Source organism: Muscardinus avellanarius (genome assembly GCF_963383645.1).
Source record: "Muscardinus avellanarius genome assembly, chromosome: 5".
NCBI classification, from domain to species: Eukaryota; Metazoa; Chordata; class Mammalia; order Rodentia; family Gliridae; genus Muscardinus; species Muscardinus avellanarius.
The window spans coordinates 73520076-73541047 of NC_137790.1; the positions used below are offsets into that span (position 1 = coordinate 73520076).

General features: G+C 36.8%; 1 protein-coding gene across 2 annotated transcripts in view; it reads right to left on the reverse strand.

Annotated features, from left to right (window-relative positions):
* Positions 1-20972, reverse strand: part of CCDC14 (coiled-coil domain containing 14) — a gene marked incomplete at both ends in the record, with an annotated part of 58835 nt that overhangs the window by 20334 nt on the left and 17529 nt on the right. For both annotated transcript variants that reach the window (XM_080696801.1, XM_080696800.1), the window contains 4 exons: positions 13736-13877; positions 16360-16876; positions 17894-17988; positions 18087-18323. In XM_080696801.1, the coding sequence (XP_080552927.1) occupies positions 13736-13877; positions 16360-16876; positions 17894-17988; positions 18087-18323 (991 nt within the window). The remainder of the gene's footprint in view (positions 1-13735; positions 13878-16359; positions 16877-17893; positions 17989-18086; positions 18324-20972) is intronic.

Below are 20972 nucleotides of genomic sequence, written 5' to 3' on the forward strand. Positions count from 1 at the left end.
TTTATCCATTATTGACAGATATTTTGTTTGTTTCTTATGAATATACATGACCAAGTTTTTGTGTGGACATATGCTTTTAGTTCTCTAGAGAAAACACCTAGGATTAGAATAGCTGGGTCATATGGTTATTATATATTTAATTTCTAAAAAACTGCCAATCTGTTTTTCAAAGTAGTCATACCATTTTATTCCTTCTAGTAAAGTTCCAGTTCTTCCACATCATCACTAACACTTGGTACAGTGTTTTGAACTTCTGCCATTCCTGTGTGTATGTTTTGTTCTTAATCTGCATTTTCCTACTGGCTAATAATTATAATAATCTTTTCATATCCTTATTTGATATTCATGTATCTCCTCTAGTGAAGTACCTGTTAAAATATTTTACCCATCCCCCACCCCACCCCCGGGGTCTGAGGATGGAACCCAGGGGCATTCTACCTCTGAGCCACACCCCCTGCCCCATTTTTTATTCTTTATTTTGAAACCAGGTCTCACTGAGTTGCACAGGACCTCACTAAGTAGCTGAGGCTGTCCGTGAACCGCGATCCTCCAGTCTCAGCCTCCCGAATGCTGGGATTATAATATTTTACCTATTTTTAAACTAAATATTTAAAATTGGCAGGCTTATTATTGAGTTACAATAGCTCTTTATATATTCTAGACACAAGTTTGCTGTAATATGTTTTGCCAATATTTTCTGTTAGGTGGTTGCCTCTTCAATTTAGTAATAACATCTTTTGAAGAGCAAAAGTTTTAAGTTTTGAGAAAGTCAAATGTACTCACTTATTCTTTTCTAGTTTATATTTTTGTGTTGTATTTTAAGAAATCTCCCAATTCAAGGTCACTAGGACTTTCTCCTATCTTTCCTTCTAATTTGTATTCAGATTTGTGATTAATTTAAAATTAACTTTTGGGTATGGGGTGATCTACCACCAAGCTATACTCCCACACTATTTCACTTTATATTTTGAAACAGGGCTTTGCTAAGTTTCTAAGACTAGCTTTAAATCTGTGATCCTCCTGTCTCAGCCTCCCAAGTATATGGCGCCACCATGCCCGGCTAAAGTTCTCTTTTGTTTAAATATGTCTCTCCAACTGTATATTCAGCACTACTGGTTGAAAAATATAAGATTATTCTTTGGCCAGGGGTGTAGCTCGTGGTAGAACACTTGCTTATCAAGCAAGAAGTCCTGGGTTCAATCTTCAATACCAAAGGGGGGAAGGCAAACAGAAAAGACTATTCTTTCCCTCACTGAATTCTTTAATATCTCTGTCAATAACTAATTATTCAAACAGGGTATAGCAGCACAATTCATAACAGCCAAATTATGAAACCAACCTAAGTATCCATCAACAAATGAATGGTTTACAAAATTATGGGATAAACACAATGGAATTCTACTCAGCAATAAACAAGAACACAATAATGTCATTTCAGAAAAAATGGATGGACCTGGAGAATGTTATGTTAAGTGAGATTAGCCAGTCACAGAAAATGAAGGGTCATATATTTTCTCTCATATGCAGAAGCTAGAGAACAACTGGGATACTAGAGGAACTTTAGATAATGGAACTTTAGATAATGGCTCCAGTGGAGCCAGGGAGGGGAAGCCAGTTGAGGGTGGATCAATGAAGGAATTATTTCCACTGACCATATGTACATGTGTAAGAATACCAGTGCCAATTTTAATATTCTGTATGGGGAAGGGAGGAGTGGGAGGGAGCCCAGGGAAAGCCTACCAAGTGCTATGTGCATGTATGTACACAATATAAAAGTATAAAAATGATAAAATAAACATTTTGAAACAGGAATATTATTTCTTTTTTTTTTTTTTTTTTTTTTTTTTTTTTGGTGGTACTGGGGTTCCTGGAAGCCCTTCTACCTCCGGGCTACACTCCCAGACCTATTTTTACATTTTTATTTGGAAACAGGGTCTCCTAAGCCAGCGCGCGCGGCTGGCTTCGAACCTGCGCGATCCTCCTGTCTCTGCCTCCCAAGCGCGGGGATTACAAGCGTGCGCCACCACGCCCGGCAAGGAATATTATTTCTAAATAACCTAAAATTAAGGAAACAAAAAATATTGAGTTTGGAATTTATATTGTCAAGATTGCTAACATATTCTATTCTGTAACCATAACTTCTACAGTTGTCTTAGTTCTATGTATACATACAGATTCAATATTCATCTCTAATCTACTCTTTTATTTGCATTCATCTCTTGGTTGACTGGACTCTGACATTCAAGAGATTACCGTTTTGTTTTGTAGAGTCCAATGATTCTGTATTTCCTAAGTTCTTGCTCATTTGAGAATATGACTCATGCCTTTAAACTAAAAGGACCACAGAAGAGATTCTTGTGGCATACTTCTTTCCCTTAGGATTTTGTAAATGATATTCTATGATCCTCTGGCACTAAATAGCACCATAAAAAGGCAAATCCAACTTAATAGTTTTTTCTTCACATATAATTTTTTTGTTTATTTTCTTTTGTACTTTTTTGTGTGAGTTTTTCTGGGATCTTTTGTTCTGTTTTCAAAATTTTGCCTCTTGTTTCTTTTATGTATGTATCTTCTTTCTAATAATATAGTGTGTGTGTGTGTGTGTGTGTGTGTGTGTGTGTGTGTGTGTGTGTGTTACTGAGGGTTGAATGCAGAGGCATTCTACGTTTAAGCTACACCCCCAGCCTGATCTTATTTGGAAACAGTCTCGCTAAGCTAGGTTGATCAGTCTCCCTATTTGCCGAGGCTGTCCTCAAACCTGTGATCCTCCTGTCTCAGCTTCCCAAGTACAAGGATTATAGGTGGGTTCCACCAAGTCTGGCTCTTTATAATTTTTAGACTGTCATTTTTCTAATTTGCTTTGTGATATTTCTCCAAGGTTTTATACCATCCATTCACTGTAACCAATATGTAACAAATACTGAGTACAGTGAAGGCTAGGTATAATTCTCAGCACTAAAAATATAGAAGCAAACCAATGAGATTAAAAAAAAAAGTCAGGCTTCACAAGTTTATAGAGAAAAAAGAATATAGCTTACAGAGGCTGAGGTAATGGAATTTACTTCTGAAAGAGTTACTGTTTAATGGGTAGAGTTTCTACAGGGGATAAAAAAGTCTGGAGCATAGTGATGAGAGGAACATATCATTGTGAATGTACTTAATGCCACTAAAATGTGTATTTACAAGTGGTTGTGTGTGTGTGTGTGTGTGTGTGTGTGTGTGTGTGTAACCACAATAAAATTAAACAGGGTTGAGGAAGAAAAACAAGCTAATATTGTTAGAAGACATGGAACTATAAATTTAGTAGCAATTAAAAAAGACTTGGGACAAATAAATCCCCAAAACTAATACAACAATTCAGTCTTCATATTGCTTAAGTTCTAGTGGACTATAATATCTTAAACTTCATGTTTATTTATTGTTGATTTGCTTTTTAAAAATTTTTTTAAATTAGTTTTTAAAATTATTTTTGTTCATTTTGAATGGAGCTTTAGTTTTAATAATTTTTCTCTTTTATTTTTCTGAGCACACCAAATTTATTGTTTTCCTCCTTTTACTGTCTTCCTCTTTAAGCACTCTTTCAAACTCTCTTTCCTCCTTTAGGGAGAGCCAATTATCTTTAGTTTCCTTGCAACTATGGGATACTATTTCAATATTTGGTTTTTGTGGTACTCCAGATTGAACCTGGGGTAAGGGGTGTCTAACACTGAGCTACAACTCTAAACCTTTTTATTTTTTATTTTAGAACAAGGTCTTTTTTTTTTTTTTTTGGTGGTACTGGGGTTCCTGGAAGCCCTTCTACCTCTGGGCTACACTCCCAGACCTCTTTTTACATTTTATATTTGGAAACAGGGTCTCCTAAGCCAGCGCGCGCGGCTGGCTTCAAACCTGCGCGATCCTCCTGTCTCTGCCTCCCAAGCGCGGGGATTACAAGCATGCGCCACTACGCCCAGCTAGAACAAGGTCTTTTTAAGCTGCCCAGGCTAGCCTCAAACCTGAGTTCCTCCTCCCTAAGCTAAGCTACATACCCATCTTTGTGATACTTACTCTGGACCCATCTTTATCCTTGCTGCTGATTGTTTATTTAGAATGTTATGTACACACAGATCTCTCTGATATATTTTTTCTTCCCAAAGCTTTTATAACACTAGTCTCTCTAGTTTTCCTGCTATTCCTTTCATTGTTTCTTCTCAGTTTTATTTCACAGGCTTGTCTTTATTCTTTCTTACAAAGCTGTTATTCCCCAGCAATTCATCCTTGGCTGTTCTTGGTTAATTCACCATTTATACACTAATAACAAATTACATGCTTTTAATCACCATTGTCTCCAGTATTTTTAACAGTGCCAGATCCACAGTAAAAGCTCAATAAAAATGTGTTCAGTGAATAACTCTCAAGTCTATATTTCTATCTTGGATCTTGTTCCTGTACTCCAGACTCACATCATATGTATCTCCAGATCGTCTAAATGACACATTCAGTATGTCTAAATCTTAATTCACTGACTCTCCCATTATCTCTCCTCTCTAAAAAATAACATGAAAATTTAAAAAATCAAATCTATTCTTCCTTTAATAGCTTCCATCTGAAGGAACTATGTAACCATTTATCAAATTATAAAGACAAAAACCTTAATGCCCCCTTGACTCCTCCCATTTACTCCCAATTACATTTTTTCTGTTCTGCATGGGTACTTAACGGTCTTATATTTGAGTCTATAATCAGGAAGTAGTCATGTAATATAAATATGAAGACATTCTCTAGCTTGATGGTTCTTAACAAAAAGCAATATCCTGTTCCCAGCTCCCCCACCCAGAATATTTGGGGATGTACTAGGGGTCTCAGTAGTCAAAATGAATGGGGGACTGCAGACACCTAGTAGGTGGGGAAGATGAAAGCTAAATACAGGACAAAACAGGATAACTGTTAAATGTTCCATATAAAAACTGTACAGTTCAAAATGCCACGATGCCATAAAAATAATGCTCCTGGCTATTCTTATAAGCCACAAGATGGCAATAAACTTCAAGAAAGTACTGAAATAATTTTCTAGCTAAAAAACCCCACATAGTTTCCAAATGTCTAACTATAAAATTTTGTATTAAAATTATAAAAATCATTTCTAAATAAGCCTATGCATTGTAGCTTTGTGAACTGTGATTCTTTCCAAATAAAAATTAGAAAGTGGCAAAAAAAAAACCTCCTACACTACTACTAGAAACCTCATAATTCTTTAGGAGCACATATGACAAATTCTTCACTTTTCAGTAATTTCATCTTTTTTTTTTTTGCAGGTCTGGGGATGGAACTCACGGGCATTCAACCTCTGAGCTACACCCCCTGCCCTATTTTTTATTCTTTATTTTGAAACCGGGTCTCACCGAGTTGCAGAGGGCCTCACTAAGTAGCTGAGGTTGTCCGCGAACCATGATCCTCTGGTCTCAGCCTCCCAAATGCTGGGATTACAAGCGTGCACCACCACGCCCGGCTTTAATTTCATCTTTTAAAAGGTCAAGTAAACAATAGTGGTAAGACCAAGACATGCTATACAGTCATTATCTTCTTTTTTATGTGTGGTACTGGGGATTGGACCCAGAGGCATTCTACCATCAAGCTACATCCCCAGCTCAAAATATTTCTTATTTGGAAACAGGGTTCCACCAAGTTGCTGAGAGTTTCACTACTTGCTGAGGTTGTCCTCAAACCTGTGACCCTCCTGTCTCAGCCTCCCAAGTACTGGGAATACAAGTGTGTGCCACCACATCCAGCCAGTAATTGTCTTCTAAAGACAGACAGCCTAAAAGGCTCTAGTGCCAATTAAGTTAATACCTTCTAAAAAAAATTAAAAACAATTGGTGGCCAATAATATAATAGGCTTCATTTTCTTGGGTGGCTTACAAATTAGCCAGTTTATATGATGTTCTAAGGAAATAAATAAAAACCATTGATATTTCTATTGTAACAATGTTAAAATATCTGAGACTAACTTCTAGTATGCTTAGAAATCAATTATTTGATTTTCTATTATTCCTTTAAATATAATACATGTTTATATTAAATAGATTTATAGCATTATTCTTATGTTCTACAAAATAAACCTACATTGTGATGTATCAATGTCAGTCTATTCTTCTTAGCAAAGATGGTGTCAAAGTTTACAAGTTAGGATTCTTGTGCTCTGAAATCAAATTACCTTGGGTTTATTCCCTAGTACTGACTGATACCACCGTGGCAAAATAACCCAAAAGACTGAAAACGGTCACAGAGCCTCATCTTAAACAGTGAGCGGCGCCCACACTAGAATCCTGTGTGCTCACCAAAGACGGGACCAGGCGGCATCCCGTCTGGATCAAGGAAGCCAGGTATCGGAGTGTGCCCAGAGAAGCTGCGAGTCTTAGCGTGCGCCCCAGGTCTGGCACTGGTCCTAGGCATCTGTCCCCCGCCCCAGAACTCAGCACTATCCTGTACGCCCTGTCTGTGCCCCTGCTAGTTGCCTGTGACTGTGCCACCCCCACCCCTAAACTTGGCACTCACCTTGTGCGCCTAGACCCTGCCCCCCGGTGGAGCCCGGGCACTTACCTCAGGGGCCCTGCCTGCTTCCAGGGCGGACAAAGCTCGGTGCGCCCGTGAGATATCCTCGGGCCTCCAGGTCATGCACCGGGTCCACGACCAGCGTGTATACCCGCCGCACGCCCTGGCCCCTAGTGCTAATGTCGTGTGCCTTGTGCGCCCTGCCAGAACCAGAGACCAGTGCTGGGCCCTACGCTGCACCTGCGCCCCCGGACCGGACCCATGTGCACCCACCCCGCACCCCTGGCCGACCTCTTTTGGTTGGTTTTTTTCTTTGATTACATAATAGTCTTGGGATTTGGTGTTGATATTTTATTTATGTTTGTTTGCTCCTTCCCCCACCCCTCTTACAAACTTCCCCACACTAATCTATCTACTCTTTTCCCCCAAAACTTTTTCCCATAATATACCTCCTTGTTTAATACTCAAAGTATTTCATATCTCCATACTTACTCTACTAACTACAAGACTCCTACTAATTAACTCTCTCTCATTCTCAGCAAGATAGTACCTTATCATACTTAAAGTCTTTCTCAACCTAAACATATCCTCTACCTTATCCGACTCCTATACCCATCACCCCAGCTCCTCCCCCATCACCCAACCCTCAACATTGGAAAAGCACTGCTGACCTGCCAATACCTCTAAACTCCTAATACTAAGATTGAACTAAACATAATACTCACAATCGATGGGTAGAAATCAGAAAAACAGGTCTGAGAATGCTGAAAATACGAGAACCAGGAATAATGAAGAGACAACAGAAATCACGAATACTGACCTACATGAGATGCAAGAAGGGGAGTTCAGAATCTTGATCTACAATATGATGAAAGGTTTTAAAACAAGTCCACAGGAAATGAAAGAGGAAATTGAAACACTAAGAAAGAATCAGAAAGAGGTCTGGAATGAAATGAAAGTCAATAAATGAAATGAAGACAGCAATAGAAAGAAATTCTGGAAGATTAGATGAAATGGAAAGTAGAATATCACTGTTAGAAGACAGTTCATTCAAACTGAAAACACAGTCAACAGTATACAGAAATCAGTACAGCAACAAAAGCTAAGCAGCCTGCAACTATGGGACAATATGAAGCATCCTAACCTATGGATAAAAGGCATTGAAGAAGAGATAGAATTACAGACCAAGGGCATCTGTAATCTCTTCAAAGAAATAATTTCAGAGAATTTTCCAAACATGGAAAGAGATTTGGATCTTCATGTTCAGGAGACATACAGAATACCACTAAGACAAGATCAAAGAGCATCCCCACGTCATATAATAATCAAAATGACCAACATAGATGTCAAGGAAAGAATCTTAAAAGCAATGAGAACAAAAGGACGAGTAATATATAGAGGCAAAACAATAAGAATCACTCCAGACTACATATCCCAGGTCATGAATGCCAGGAGAGACTGGTATGATGTGATCCAGACTCTGGAAGAAAACAACTTCCAACCAAAACTGCTATATCCAGCAAAACTATTATTCAACATTGATGGAGAAACAAAAGTATTTCAGGATAAGCAGAACCTCAAAAAATTCATTAATTCTAAGCCAACACTAGAGAAAATACTCAAAGAAATAAACCATAAAGAAGAAAAAAGAAGCAGACTCCAGAACCAGAGAAGAGATTAAGTTGATCAGCAGGGCATCTAAATATGAAGAAATAATACTATATCCAACAGAAGATAGAACACCAAATGACAGGAAATAAACAACACATTTCAATAATATCACTGAATGTCAAAGGACTTAACTCGTCAATGAAAAGGCACAGACTGGCAATATGGATTAAAAAATATAATCCAAATATATGCTGTTTGCAAGAAACACACCTTACAGCAAAAGACATTCACAGACTGAAAGTGAAAGAATGCAAAAAGATATATCATGCCAATGGGGACCAAAAATGGGCAGGAGTAGCAACACTGATATCCAACAAAATAGACGTTAAGCTAAAACACATCAGCAGAGACGAAGAAGGGCACTTCCTTTTATTAAAGGGAACAATCCACCAAGAAGATATAATGATAGTAAATGTTTATGCCCCGAATGTGGGTGCAGCCACATTTGTAAAACAAACCCCCTTAGACATAAGATCTCAAATAGATCCTAATACAATAATCGTGGGAGACTTCAATACAGCTCTCACGCAACTAGATAGACCTTCAAGGCAAAAGATGAGTAAAGACTCTGCAGAATTGATGAAAACTATAAACCAAATGGACTTAATAAACATATACAGAATATTTCAACCAGGAAAAACAGAATACATATTCTTCTCAGCAGCCCATGGCATCGTCTCCAAAATAGATCACATTCTGGGGCACAAAGAAAGCACCAGCAAATTCAAAAGATGAAATATAATTCCCTGCATCTTTTCAGACCATAATGGAATGACAGTAGAAATCAACAATAGGAAACCCAAAATAAACTATTTAAATACATGGAGATTGAATGATACACTCTTGAATGATGAGTGGGTAAGAGCGGAAATTAGGGGAGAAATAAAGAAATTTATGGAATTAAATGAAAACAGAGAAACAACTTACCAGAATCTATGGGACACATTGAAGGCAGTGTTGAGAGGAAAGTTCATAGCATTAAGTGCCCACATAAGAAGAACAAAAAGCCACCAAGCAAACAACCTAATGACACAACTCAAGGACCTAGAAAGACTGCAACACTCTAATCCCAAAGCAAGAAGAAGGCAAGAAATTATTAAAATCAGAGTAGAAATGAATGAAATAGAGATCAAAAAAAACAATTCAAAGAATCAACAAAACAAAAAGCTGGTTCTTTGAGAATTATTAATAGTATTGACAAACCCCTGGCCAACCTAATCAAAAGAAAGAGAGAATCAACTCAAATTATTAAAATCAGAAATGAAAAAGGAGAAATCACCACAGACAGAGGGGAAATTCAAAGGATTATTAGAAAGTATTTTGAGAATTTATACTCCAACAGACTGGAAAACATGGAAGAAATCGATAGATTTCTAAGCACCTATAACCTACCTAAACTGAACCAAGAGGACATAGCAAGCCTAAACCAACCAATAGCAAACAAAGAAATATAAACAGTAATCAAAATTCTGCCAACAAAGAAAAGCCCAGGCTCCGACTGGTTCCCAGCTGAATTCTACAAAACTTTCAGTGAAGAACTAATACAAATACCTCACAACTTGCTCCGGGAAATTTAAAGAGATGGAATTCTCCCTAATTCCTTCTATGAGGCCAGTATCACATTAATCCCCAAACCAAATAAGAATACTTCAAAAAAAAATTACAGACCAATATCCTTAATGAACATAGACGCAAACATTCTAAACAAAATTCTAGCTATACGCATTCAAAACCATATCAAGAGAATTGTACACCATGACCAAGTTGGTTTCATCCCAGAAAAGCAAGGCTGGTTCAACATACGCAAATCAATATATGTTATTCACCACATAAATAGAACTAAGAACAAAAACCACATGATCATTTCAATAGATGCTGAAAAAGCATTCGACAAAATCCAACACCCATTTATGTTAAAAACACTGCAGAAAATTGGAATAGAAAAAACATATTTCAACATCATTAAGGCTATATACAATAAACCCAAAGCCAACATCATATTGAATGGAGAAAAACTGCAAGAATTCCCTTTAAAATCAGACACAAGACAAGGATGCCCATTATCACCTCTCCTTTTCAATATAGTCCTTGAGACTCTTGCCACAGCAATAAGACAAGAGAAGGAAATCAAAGGAATTCAAATAGGAAGAGAGGAGCTGAAACTATCCTTATTTGCAGATGATATGATTCTTTATCTACAAGATCCAATGAACTCAACCAAAAGACTTCTGGAGATGATTAACCAATCATCTTTCAGCAAAGTTGCGGGATACAAAATCAACCTAAAGAAATCAGTTGCTTTTCTCAATGCCAACAATGAATCCACAATGAAAGAAATAAAGAAAACTATTCCATTTACTATAACCTCTAAACCAATAAAATACCTAGGAATAAACCTAATCAAAGATGTAAAAGACCTCTACAGAGAAAACTACAATACATTAATGAAAGAAATTGAAGAAGACCTTGAAAGATGGAAAGATCTCCCTTGCTCATGGATAGGCAGAATCCATATCATCAAAATGGCCATTCTGCCAAAAGTGATCTATAGATTCAATGCTATCCCCATTAAAATACCAACAACATTTCTCATAGACCTGGAAAAATCAGTTATGGATTTTGTATGGAGGAAGAAAAGACCCAGAATAGCCAAAACAATTCTCAGCAACAAGAAGGAGGCATCACAATCCCAGACTTCAAATTATACTATAGAGCAATAGTAGTAAAAACAGCATGGTATTGGCACAACAATAGGCAGACTGACCAGTGGAACAGAATAGAAGACACAGAAACAAACCCACACATCTATAGTCAACTGATCTTTGACAAAGGGGCCAAACTCATATGCTGGAGAAAAGACAGCCTTTTCGACAAATGGTGCTGGGAGAACTGGCTGTCCATTTGTAGAAAGTTGGATCTGAATCCTTACTTCTCACCATGCATAGGAATCAACTGGAGATGGATCAAAGACTTAGAAATTAGACCAGATACTGTGAAGTTATTAGGGAAAGGTATAGGATCATCTACACTACAACAAATAGGTACAAGGAGTATCTTTCTCAACAAGACTTCCAAAGCGCAGGAAATTAAAGCAAGAATTAATAAGTGGGATCTCTTCAAACTAAAAAGTTTCTTCTCATCAAAGGAAACCATCAAGAACCTAAAGAGGAAGCTTACAGAATAGGAGATCTTTACCAGCCACCACTCTGATAGGGGGCTAATATCCAGAATATACAAAGAGCTCAAAAGACTCTACACTAGCAAAACAAACAATCCAATCAAGAAATGGGCAACTGAAATGAATAGACATTTCACAAAAGAAGAGATACAAGTGGCCAATAGATACATGAAACGATGTTCAACATCACTCACCATCATGCAGATGCAAATCAAAACTACTCTGCCGGGCGTGGTGGCGCACGCTTGTAATCCCCGCGCTTGGGAGGCAGAGACAGGAGGATCGCGCAGGTTCGAAGCCAGCTGTGCTGGCTTACAAGACCCTGTTTCAAAATATAAAAAAATAGGTCTGGGAGTGTAGCCCGGAGGTAGATGGGCTTCCAGGAACCTCAGTACCACCAAAAAAAAAAAAAAAAAACTACTCTGAGATTCCATCTAACCCCTATCAGAGTGGCAAACATAAAGAAATCAAACAATAATAATTGCTGGCAAGGATGTGGGGAAAGAGGAACTCTTTTACACTGTTGGTGGGAGTGCAAAGTAGTTCAGCCACTATAGAGATCAGTATGGAGATTCCTTAGAAAACTGGGAATAGATCCACCATTTGATCCGGCTATACCACTCCTGGTTATCTTTCCAAAGGGGTCGAAATCAGAGAAGTACATTAACATATGCATACCCATGTTCATAGCAGCACAGTTTGCAATAGCCACAATATGGAACCAACCTCGATCTCCATCAACAGATGAAATGGATTGCAAAATTATGGGAAATACACACAATGGAATTCTATTCAGCTATAAAGAAAAATAAAGTAATAGCATTTGCAAGAAGATGGAAGGAACTAGAGAACATTATGTTAAGTGAGATTAGTCAAGCACAGAAAGAGAAGGAACATATGTTTTCTCTAATATGTTCAAGCTAGGGAGTAGTAGTAATACCAGAGGGATTCCAGATGATGGAGGGGAAATCTCAGCAAAGCTTGAATGGAAGGATAGGAGACGAAGAAAGCTGAGGTTGTTCAATGGAGGAGCTATATATGAATATGTGTAATAGCATAAATACAACATGATTAACCCGGACACTCTCTATTGGGGGGGAGGGAAAGAAAGGGGTAGGGCATGAAGCACAATGTAAATGTACACCACTCTCAATATGTTCCAGTTATAAAAAAATAAAAATTAAATTAAAAAAATTACCTTGGGTTTGAATCTTACTCTGCCTCTTTTTATATATGTAATCTTGAGCAAATTGCATAACCTGTTAGTTTTTCCATGTATAAATGAGAATAACATAATGCCTACTTCACAGGGCTATTGTGAGGACTACAGATGGCACATATAAAGGACAACAGTCTGGCATATAACAAACATTCAATAAAACTAGGGGTAACTGCTGTTAACTACTGTTACTATTATTTTATTTTGAAAAAGTAATACTTAAGAGGGATCTTATATGCCAGGATCATATTAGAATTTAAACTTAGCAATTTTTTTTTTTTTTTTTTTTGCGGGTCTGGGGATGGAACCCAGGGGCATTCAACCTCTGAGCTACACCCCCTGCCCTATTTTTTTTTTTAATTTAAAATGGGGTCTAATAAGTTGCAGAGGGCCTCACTAGGTAGCTGAGGCTGTCTGCGAACCGCAATCCTCAAATCTCAGCCTCCCAAATGCTGAAATTACAAGCGTGCACCACCACCCCCAGCTTAAGCCCAGCCATTCGTACACACACACACACACACACACACACACACACACACACACACCCCATAAGGTCTATAGAGAAATAATCTCAAGCAAGTAAATCTCACTAGGTATCATGTCTGCATAGACTCTGGATTTTAAATTTAAGTTACTCTCCAACTAGAAATCCTATTTTTTTTTCTTTCTATTTTCTTGAAAAGCTGTGCAGGTCCTTACAAGGCCCATCTTATATAATAGCTCATGCAACTGTAACACTCTCTCAGGGCACATTCATAATGTAGTACTATAGAAGCACATGAAAATATACCATTTCTCTCTGAAGTGAGGGAGAAATAAATTTCTGCTGTACTATGCCACTGAGATTTAGAAGTCTGTTCCTATAGCATAACCTAGACTAACATGACAGATACACTAAGGCACTTCATTTTCCTGTCTATACACTATCAGCCAAGTGACAATAGAGGTTAAGAGAGGTGGAAGAAAATATGTACTAATGTGCAGAATAGAAGAGTTAGAGAATGGAAAAAGTAGAAATACAGTAAGATAGAAAATTTATTTTGGTTATAAAGTCCTAGATATCTCATTTAGCACCTTTGTTCTGGTTGTGAGATATCTTTGCCTACAGATTAAAATATTCAAAAAGCAATTCTTACCTTCGCAACTGAGCATTTTCACTTCTCAGTGGTTGCATGGCCAGTGCTATTTCAACTTGAATATTTGTGTTTCCACTTACTGCTAACAGCCCAGACATGCATGCTTCTACTTCTGTTACCAATCTCTGAATTTCTGAGTCTTCTACAGAACACAGAAGAAATGAGTAAAATCAGTATTTTGCATTGGTTTTGGACAAGATAATTGCAACATGCAAATAAAACAAAACCTTTATAAATGTGTACATACTTAGCTATAAAGGTATTTTAATTCAATTTTTTATGGCCTTACACAAATCCTATTTTCTTCTTTCCTGCTGTCTGCATTTGCTTACTCATAATAATTCTAAATAAATTAAGTCCAGTAAACTAAAGGTTAATCTTAAATCACAGGATTATTTTTATTAGTGATTTTCTTCAGTTGAATCAAGGAGGAAAGTGGTTTACACATATCTCCGAGTTCATACTTACCAAAGATCTATGGTGGAGACTCTTAGGATTGTTATAGGCTTTCTTATAATTGGGTACAGTATTAACACTTATAATACAACCTTTGACTCTAAATTATTAAAAATAATTTAGGTGATTCACTTAGCAAAATAGATGGTCTGATAAAATAGTTTTTTTATTTAATAAAGTAGATTTCATACAACTAGCCAAATCTCTACCACTTTTATTGACATGGAGATGCCAAACAGGTACAGGTACAAGGTAGATATTAGATCTTTAGTCCTTTCATTTTTGTCTCCTCATTACCATTCAAATTTTCTCTGTACTGAAAATATTTTAATTTAAATATTACCTAACATCAAGATATTGAGAGCATATTCAAATTACAAAAATTTACTCAATTCCATAAATATTTTTATCTCCTAATGAAATGTACATGTACACAGTAAGTATGCTCAATTATTGAGCAGCTATCTTTGTAAACTGGTTTTGTTCATGGGCTTTCAGGATAGACTTGGGCTCCACCATTTTCTAGAGTATAACCTTAGTCAAATCATTTGACTCCTTTTGCTTTTCTAAATAAATTAATCTTTAAAAACACAATGATGCTGGGCACGGTGGCGCATGCTTGTAATCCCAACATTTGGGAGGCTGAGACCGGAGGATCATGGTTCAAGGACAGCCTCAGCTACTTAGTGATACCCTTTGCAACCTAGTGAGACCCGGTTTCAAAATAAAGAATAAAAAATAGGGCTGGGGGTGTAACTGAGAGGTAGAATGCCCTTGGTTTCCATCCCCAGTACTGCAAAAAATAAATAAATAAATAAATAAATAAATAAATAAATAAATAAATAAATAAATAAATAAAACAAAACACTATGATACTTAAATTGAAAAAAATTACATATATATGTTATGTATAACATGTTTTGAAATATATATACATTGTGGAGTGGCTAGTTAGAGCTATTTCACATATCCATTACTTCACATACTTATTCATCTGTTGCCCAGACTGGCCTTGAACTTATGATTCTCCTGCCTCAGCTTCCCAAATTGCTGGGATTACAAGCATGTGCCTAGGTAAGTGTGAGTTTCTTTATAGTTGAATGAAAATAGTAATAATACCTTCTTGGCCTGCTGAGAAGACTGCATAAGATATTATTATCCAAGCCTCAATTTCCTTTTTTGCAGAATGAGGGCAGTAATAGTACCATATAGTTGCTTTAAGGATTAAATGAGGGAATTCATACCAAATACAGCATAGTGCTCCATACAGCTGGGCACATAGCAAATGTTTAATAAGTAGCATTGTTACTACTGTTATTATTGTTATTATAATAAAGTATTTAATTAATAGAATAATATTAATTTGAGGGTATGAAAACACCAATTTTAATACACTAACCCTGCGGCTTAATGGTGCTATGGTCCGATAGCATTTTGGGATTCTGTGTGTTAGTCTGCAAATTTTAGATATTCCATCAGTGCTTCTACAATCAACAACTTTTCCATAATAACAAATCTGTAACTCATTCCAAGTGAAAGCCATAGCTTTAGAATATATATGCATTTATGTGTTCTATATATAATGCATGTATATATTCTATATACATGCATATATATAGTTTGAAAACAAACTAATAACAACCTAGCTCAAAGATATTTTTCTTGATTTAAGAGAAAAAAATAAATTGAAAAGGACATAAAAAGGTTTGGGTAACTTCTCATAACGAGATTTGTTAAATATAACAGTTACTTAAGAAATGATGGGAAAGAAATTTCCCTATCTCTTTTAAATAGGAAAAGTAATCAGTCCATTCTAAAGAGTTGATTAAGGAGTCCTTTTATCACTATAATTTTATCTCTAAAAATTCTTTTTACTGAATTTTTTCAATATTCATTTTGATCAGATAGAGTGAATACACACTTGCAAGCAAAAACTGAATGCTTGATATTCCCCAACACATTTCAAACCCACAGGAAAGAATCAAAACCTAAAACATAAGAATATCATAGGCAGAATCTACTTCCTGATTAGCTCAAGACATAGTTCTGTGGAAAATACCAAAACTCCAGAGCAATTATTCTAAATCGGAATGACAGCTAAACAATACGACACTGTTATTTAGCATAACACCACACTAAAGAAAATTATAAAGTAAGTACTCCTATACCTTGTTCTGCTACCAGGGCCTTGAGCTCTCTCAACAAATACTTTATAGTTCTAACTCTGTCAGCAGTCTTGTTCACATTTTTTGCCTTCTGTACATTCTTGACTATTTTTGCATCTTGCACATGTATGTTTAAATACTTTTCTTCATTTGTGGCCTCTCCAATTTGTTCTCTGGCACATCTTTCTTCATTAGTGGCCAAGAAAGCTGGCTGTGATTGAATGGGGCTTCGGTGTGTCTGACTGTCCGGGAGAGTTTCTTTTCCATGAGATTGAAACAGAGACATCTGTGTTTGAAAACACTTCAGTATATCTGCTTCCTTAAAAACTCCTTGTTGCTGCAGAATCCAATTAGCAAGGCTTGGCTGCTGAAATGCTGGAATATCTGCTTTGTCAGTCTGGGGCAGGCAACATGGAACTCCAGGACTGGTATTAAATGAATTCCTTGGGATGTCAGGATAGTTTACAGAAATTGTTTTACCTTGTGATGCAAACTGTTTATCACCATCAGTTTGAACTTCCTAAAGCAAGAAAAATTAGCCATAAAAAAAATGTGAACATTCATTTGCAGGCACTAATTTTAAGAAACAATCCAGAAATATTAAAAAATAACTGATATTAGAAATTTTCATGGTTTCCTAAACCTTAATTAGATCACTTGGCAATATGGGAACATTATAAGGCCATGACTAAAATAGATTGTTTAAAAATACTATATACTTTAAAGGCATCAAAAAATTAGCCAACTATAGCTGGGCATGGTGGCACACGCTTGTAATCCCCATGCTTGGGAGGTGGAGACAGGAGGATCGCGCAGGTTCGAAACCAGACGTGCTGGCTTAAGAGACCCTGTTTCCAAAAATAAAATAGGTCTGGGTGTGTAGCCCGGAGGTAGAAGGGCTTCCAGGAACCCCAGTACCACAAAAAAAAAAAAAAAAATTAGTCAACTTTGAGCTAAAACAAACGTTTCTACTTTGGGAAACTGTACTGTAAGAAAATAACCTCAAACATACAAAAAATTTTTGCGAACATATACTTCATAAATGTTGCAGTAGTGAAAGAACTGGCTATTACTTAAAATATCGGAGTAGACACAGACTATGGTATATCCACAAAATATAGCATTAACTATTGACTCATAAAAGGTACATAATAGAGAAACATGCTTATAATAACATATTAACTGAAAAAGGAATTTAAAACTGTATACAATTTATAACTTATTTTCAAAGGAAAGCAAACTTAAAAAACAAAAAACAAATCTATACAGAATAACTTGAAAGCATTATATCGGAGTGCAACTGTGGCTGGGTGTTGAATACGATTGATTTCTTTTTTTATTTATCTCTTCCCCCTTTACCTTCAGTATTGTCTTTAATAAATTGATAAAATTTTCCTAACTAAAAATAAGTTGATTAAAAACAATTGGTCTTTATAGTCTAGTACATTAAGAATCAATCAGTAAATTCAATATTCACTCCTAAGATGACAATTCTATAAGCAAACTATTATTTGCATAATATACAAACTGTACCCACAGAATGAACAACTGGAGGGCAGGGTAGCTGTTGAGATGACCAGACTGGGGTGGAGGTACAACAGCCATGACTATAATGTGGTGTTGCTTGAGATTCTAAAAGTGGGAGAAAAAAAATCATTCAAATTTCACAATGTTTATAAGCAATTTAATGTCAGCTTATATTCAGTCTTAAAAACACCATTCACACTAACCAGAACCAGATCCAGTATGGCAAGGTACAGCAGGAATTCCATTAGGGCCATTCTTTGAAGCCATGTTATTCATCCGTGACATTTGAGTCTGCACATGTTCACAGAGGGCTTGGTATATTATTGGTGAATACATTCTATAATGATCTTGTAATGACCAATTTTGTGCTATGTCTGATGTGTCTCTTTCAATTCCAGCAGAAGCTTCATTATGTATCTGTTTCTTATTATCTGAAGATACTAACGTAGAAGAAAAGTTGTTGAAATATTCTTCAATAGATTTTACCATAAGATCTTAAAGGGAAAAGACTCTCAGAAATATTTATTTCACAATACACTTCACAGGGGGCTCTACACCACTATCACCAAAAGTCTTTTTGAAAGTAATAAGTTCCTCCATTAAAAATTATTTATACTGTAAGCCGGGCGGGGTGGCACACGCTTGTAATCCCAGCATTTGGGAGGCTGAGACCTGGAGGATCATGGTTCGCAGACAGCCTCAGCTACTTAGTGAGGCCCTCTGCAACTCAGTGAGACCCGGTTTCAAAATAAAGAATAAAAAATAGGGCAGGGGGTGTAGCTCAGAGGTCAAATGCCCCTGGGTTCCATCTCCAGACCCCCCCAAAAAATTATTTATACTATAGCCAGGCAGGGTAGCACACGCTTTACAAACCTACCTAGCATTTGGTAGACTGAGACAGGAAGATCGCAGTTCAAGGCCAGCCTCAGCTACTATGTAGTGAGGCCCTTTTAACTCAGTGAGACCCTGTTTCAAAATAAAGAATTAAAAAAAAATAGGGCTGGAGGTGTAGCTTAGTACCACACACACACAAAGAAATTATACTAGCTGGTCATGGTGGTACACACTTGTAATCCCAGTACTTGGGAGGCTGAGACAGGAGGATCAATCACAAGTTTGTGGCCAGCCTCAGCTAATTAGTGAGGCCCTCCAGAACTTAGTGAGACCTTGTTTTACAGGGAAATGGATAAAACTGGAAAACATTATGCTAAGTAAAATTGGGCAGTAACAAAAAAATAAGAAAACAGATGCTTTTCTTAATATGCAGAAGCTAAGGAGAAAATGGATCAAAGGAGGAACTCTAGACAAAAAAAGAGATACTACAGATGAGCAAATGAGGCGACCTGAGGGGGAAGAGAGAATTTCCCTAACATACATTAACAAATATATCAAAGTCAATCACTAAGCCAAACATGAGGAGGGAGGGAGAGGGAATGAGGTGGGAAATTGGGGAAGGGCTATTTGGGTGATGTGTGCATGTATACCTCTAGCATCTTGTACCGTATTAATATGTATGACTACAATGCACCAATAAAGCAAAAATTTTAAAAAAGAATAAAAAATAGGACTGGGGGGTGTAGCTCAGAAGTAGAATGGTCCTGGGTTCAATCCTCAATTCTGAAAAAAAAAAAAAATTGTACTGATTCTTATAGAATCCCAGTGATTGCCCGGGGGTGGTGGCACACGCTTGTAATCCCCGCGCTTGGGAGGTGGAGACAGGAGGATCTCGCAGGTTCGAAGCCAGCCTTGCTGGCTTAAGAGACCCTGTTTCCAAATAAAATATATATATATAAATAGGTCTGGGAGTGTAGCCCAGAGGTCTGGGAGTGTAGCTCGGAGATAGAAGGGTTCCATCCCCAGTACCACCAAAAAAAGAAAAAAAACAAATCCCAGTGATCTATTTGTAAAATCCTTTAAATTTTAACACCTGCCTTAAGGGTACTGTATTCTCCCTAAAATCCAATGAAAATCCTTCACCTGGCCTCTCATCCAGTTGAAGAAAATGAAATAGGAAAGACAGAATATTTTATAACAATTCTGATACTTTGACAGTTTTATTTTTTTTTAAAGCAAAGCTTTGAGATCAATCAGTTAGAAAAATGAACTTAATCTACAACGGCGCTTTCAAAAATCCATTTAACCTGGCATTTAAAGTTTCCTAAAGCCTGACCACAACCTCTTTTTAAGCTACTGCACTCAAATTATTCATTCTAACCAAACCAACAAGGTTTTATCACCTTTCTGTAACACTGAACATGATGAAATGTTTCTTATATTTCAATTCTATCCACTCAACAAGGCTCCTCCAAATTTCCCTCTTCCAGGCCTTTCCAGTCCAGTGACTGTTGCCATTCCAGGGCTCGTATTGTCTATTTAAATCATATGCCACTGACATAGTGCCCTATGTTGCTTAACTTTCATTGCCTCTTCTTCTTTACCTTTTCTAGGCAGGAGAGTTTCTTATATTTATTTTCTCTTAATAGTCTATGTACAAATCTGGTATTAATAAAGTATTAAGTGGAAAACAAAGATTTATGTGCTCTTTTTTTTTTTTCCCTTGGTGTGGTACTATTGATTGAACTCAGGGGCGCTCTACCACTGAGCTATATCTCCAACCTTTTTTATTTTATTGTTGAGGGTCTCACTAAGTTGTTTAGGCTGGCCTCAAACTTGCAATCCTCCTGCCTCGGCCTCTCAAGTAGCTGAGATTATATGTAAGTACCCCAGTGCCCAGATAAAATAAATGTTTTCTATACAGCATTACCCTGTAGATATAAAAATCTGGATTTTATTTCCTTACCTAAAAAGATCCCTTCTCCAAATGTTTGCTAAATACCATTAATAGAAATGTGAGCTCACGAGTAATCAGGGTACAAAATAAATTTAGAAAATATGTAGTTTGTGGCAGCACTTACCAAACATACATATAATCTGTGATACAACAGTTCCACTTTTGTATTTACACATAACAGAAATGAGTGTTCTATTAAAAGATGTGCATAATAATGTTCAAGACCTGCTAGCTGACTAGCTTTGAGCAAATTACTTAATCTCCTCTTTTTCATGAGAAAAATGGTGACAAAAAAAAA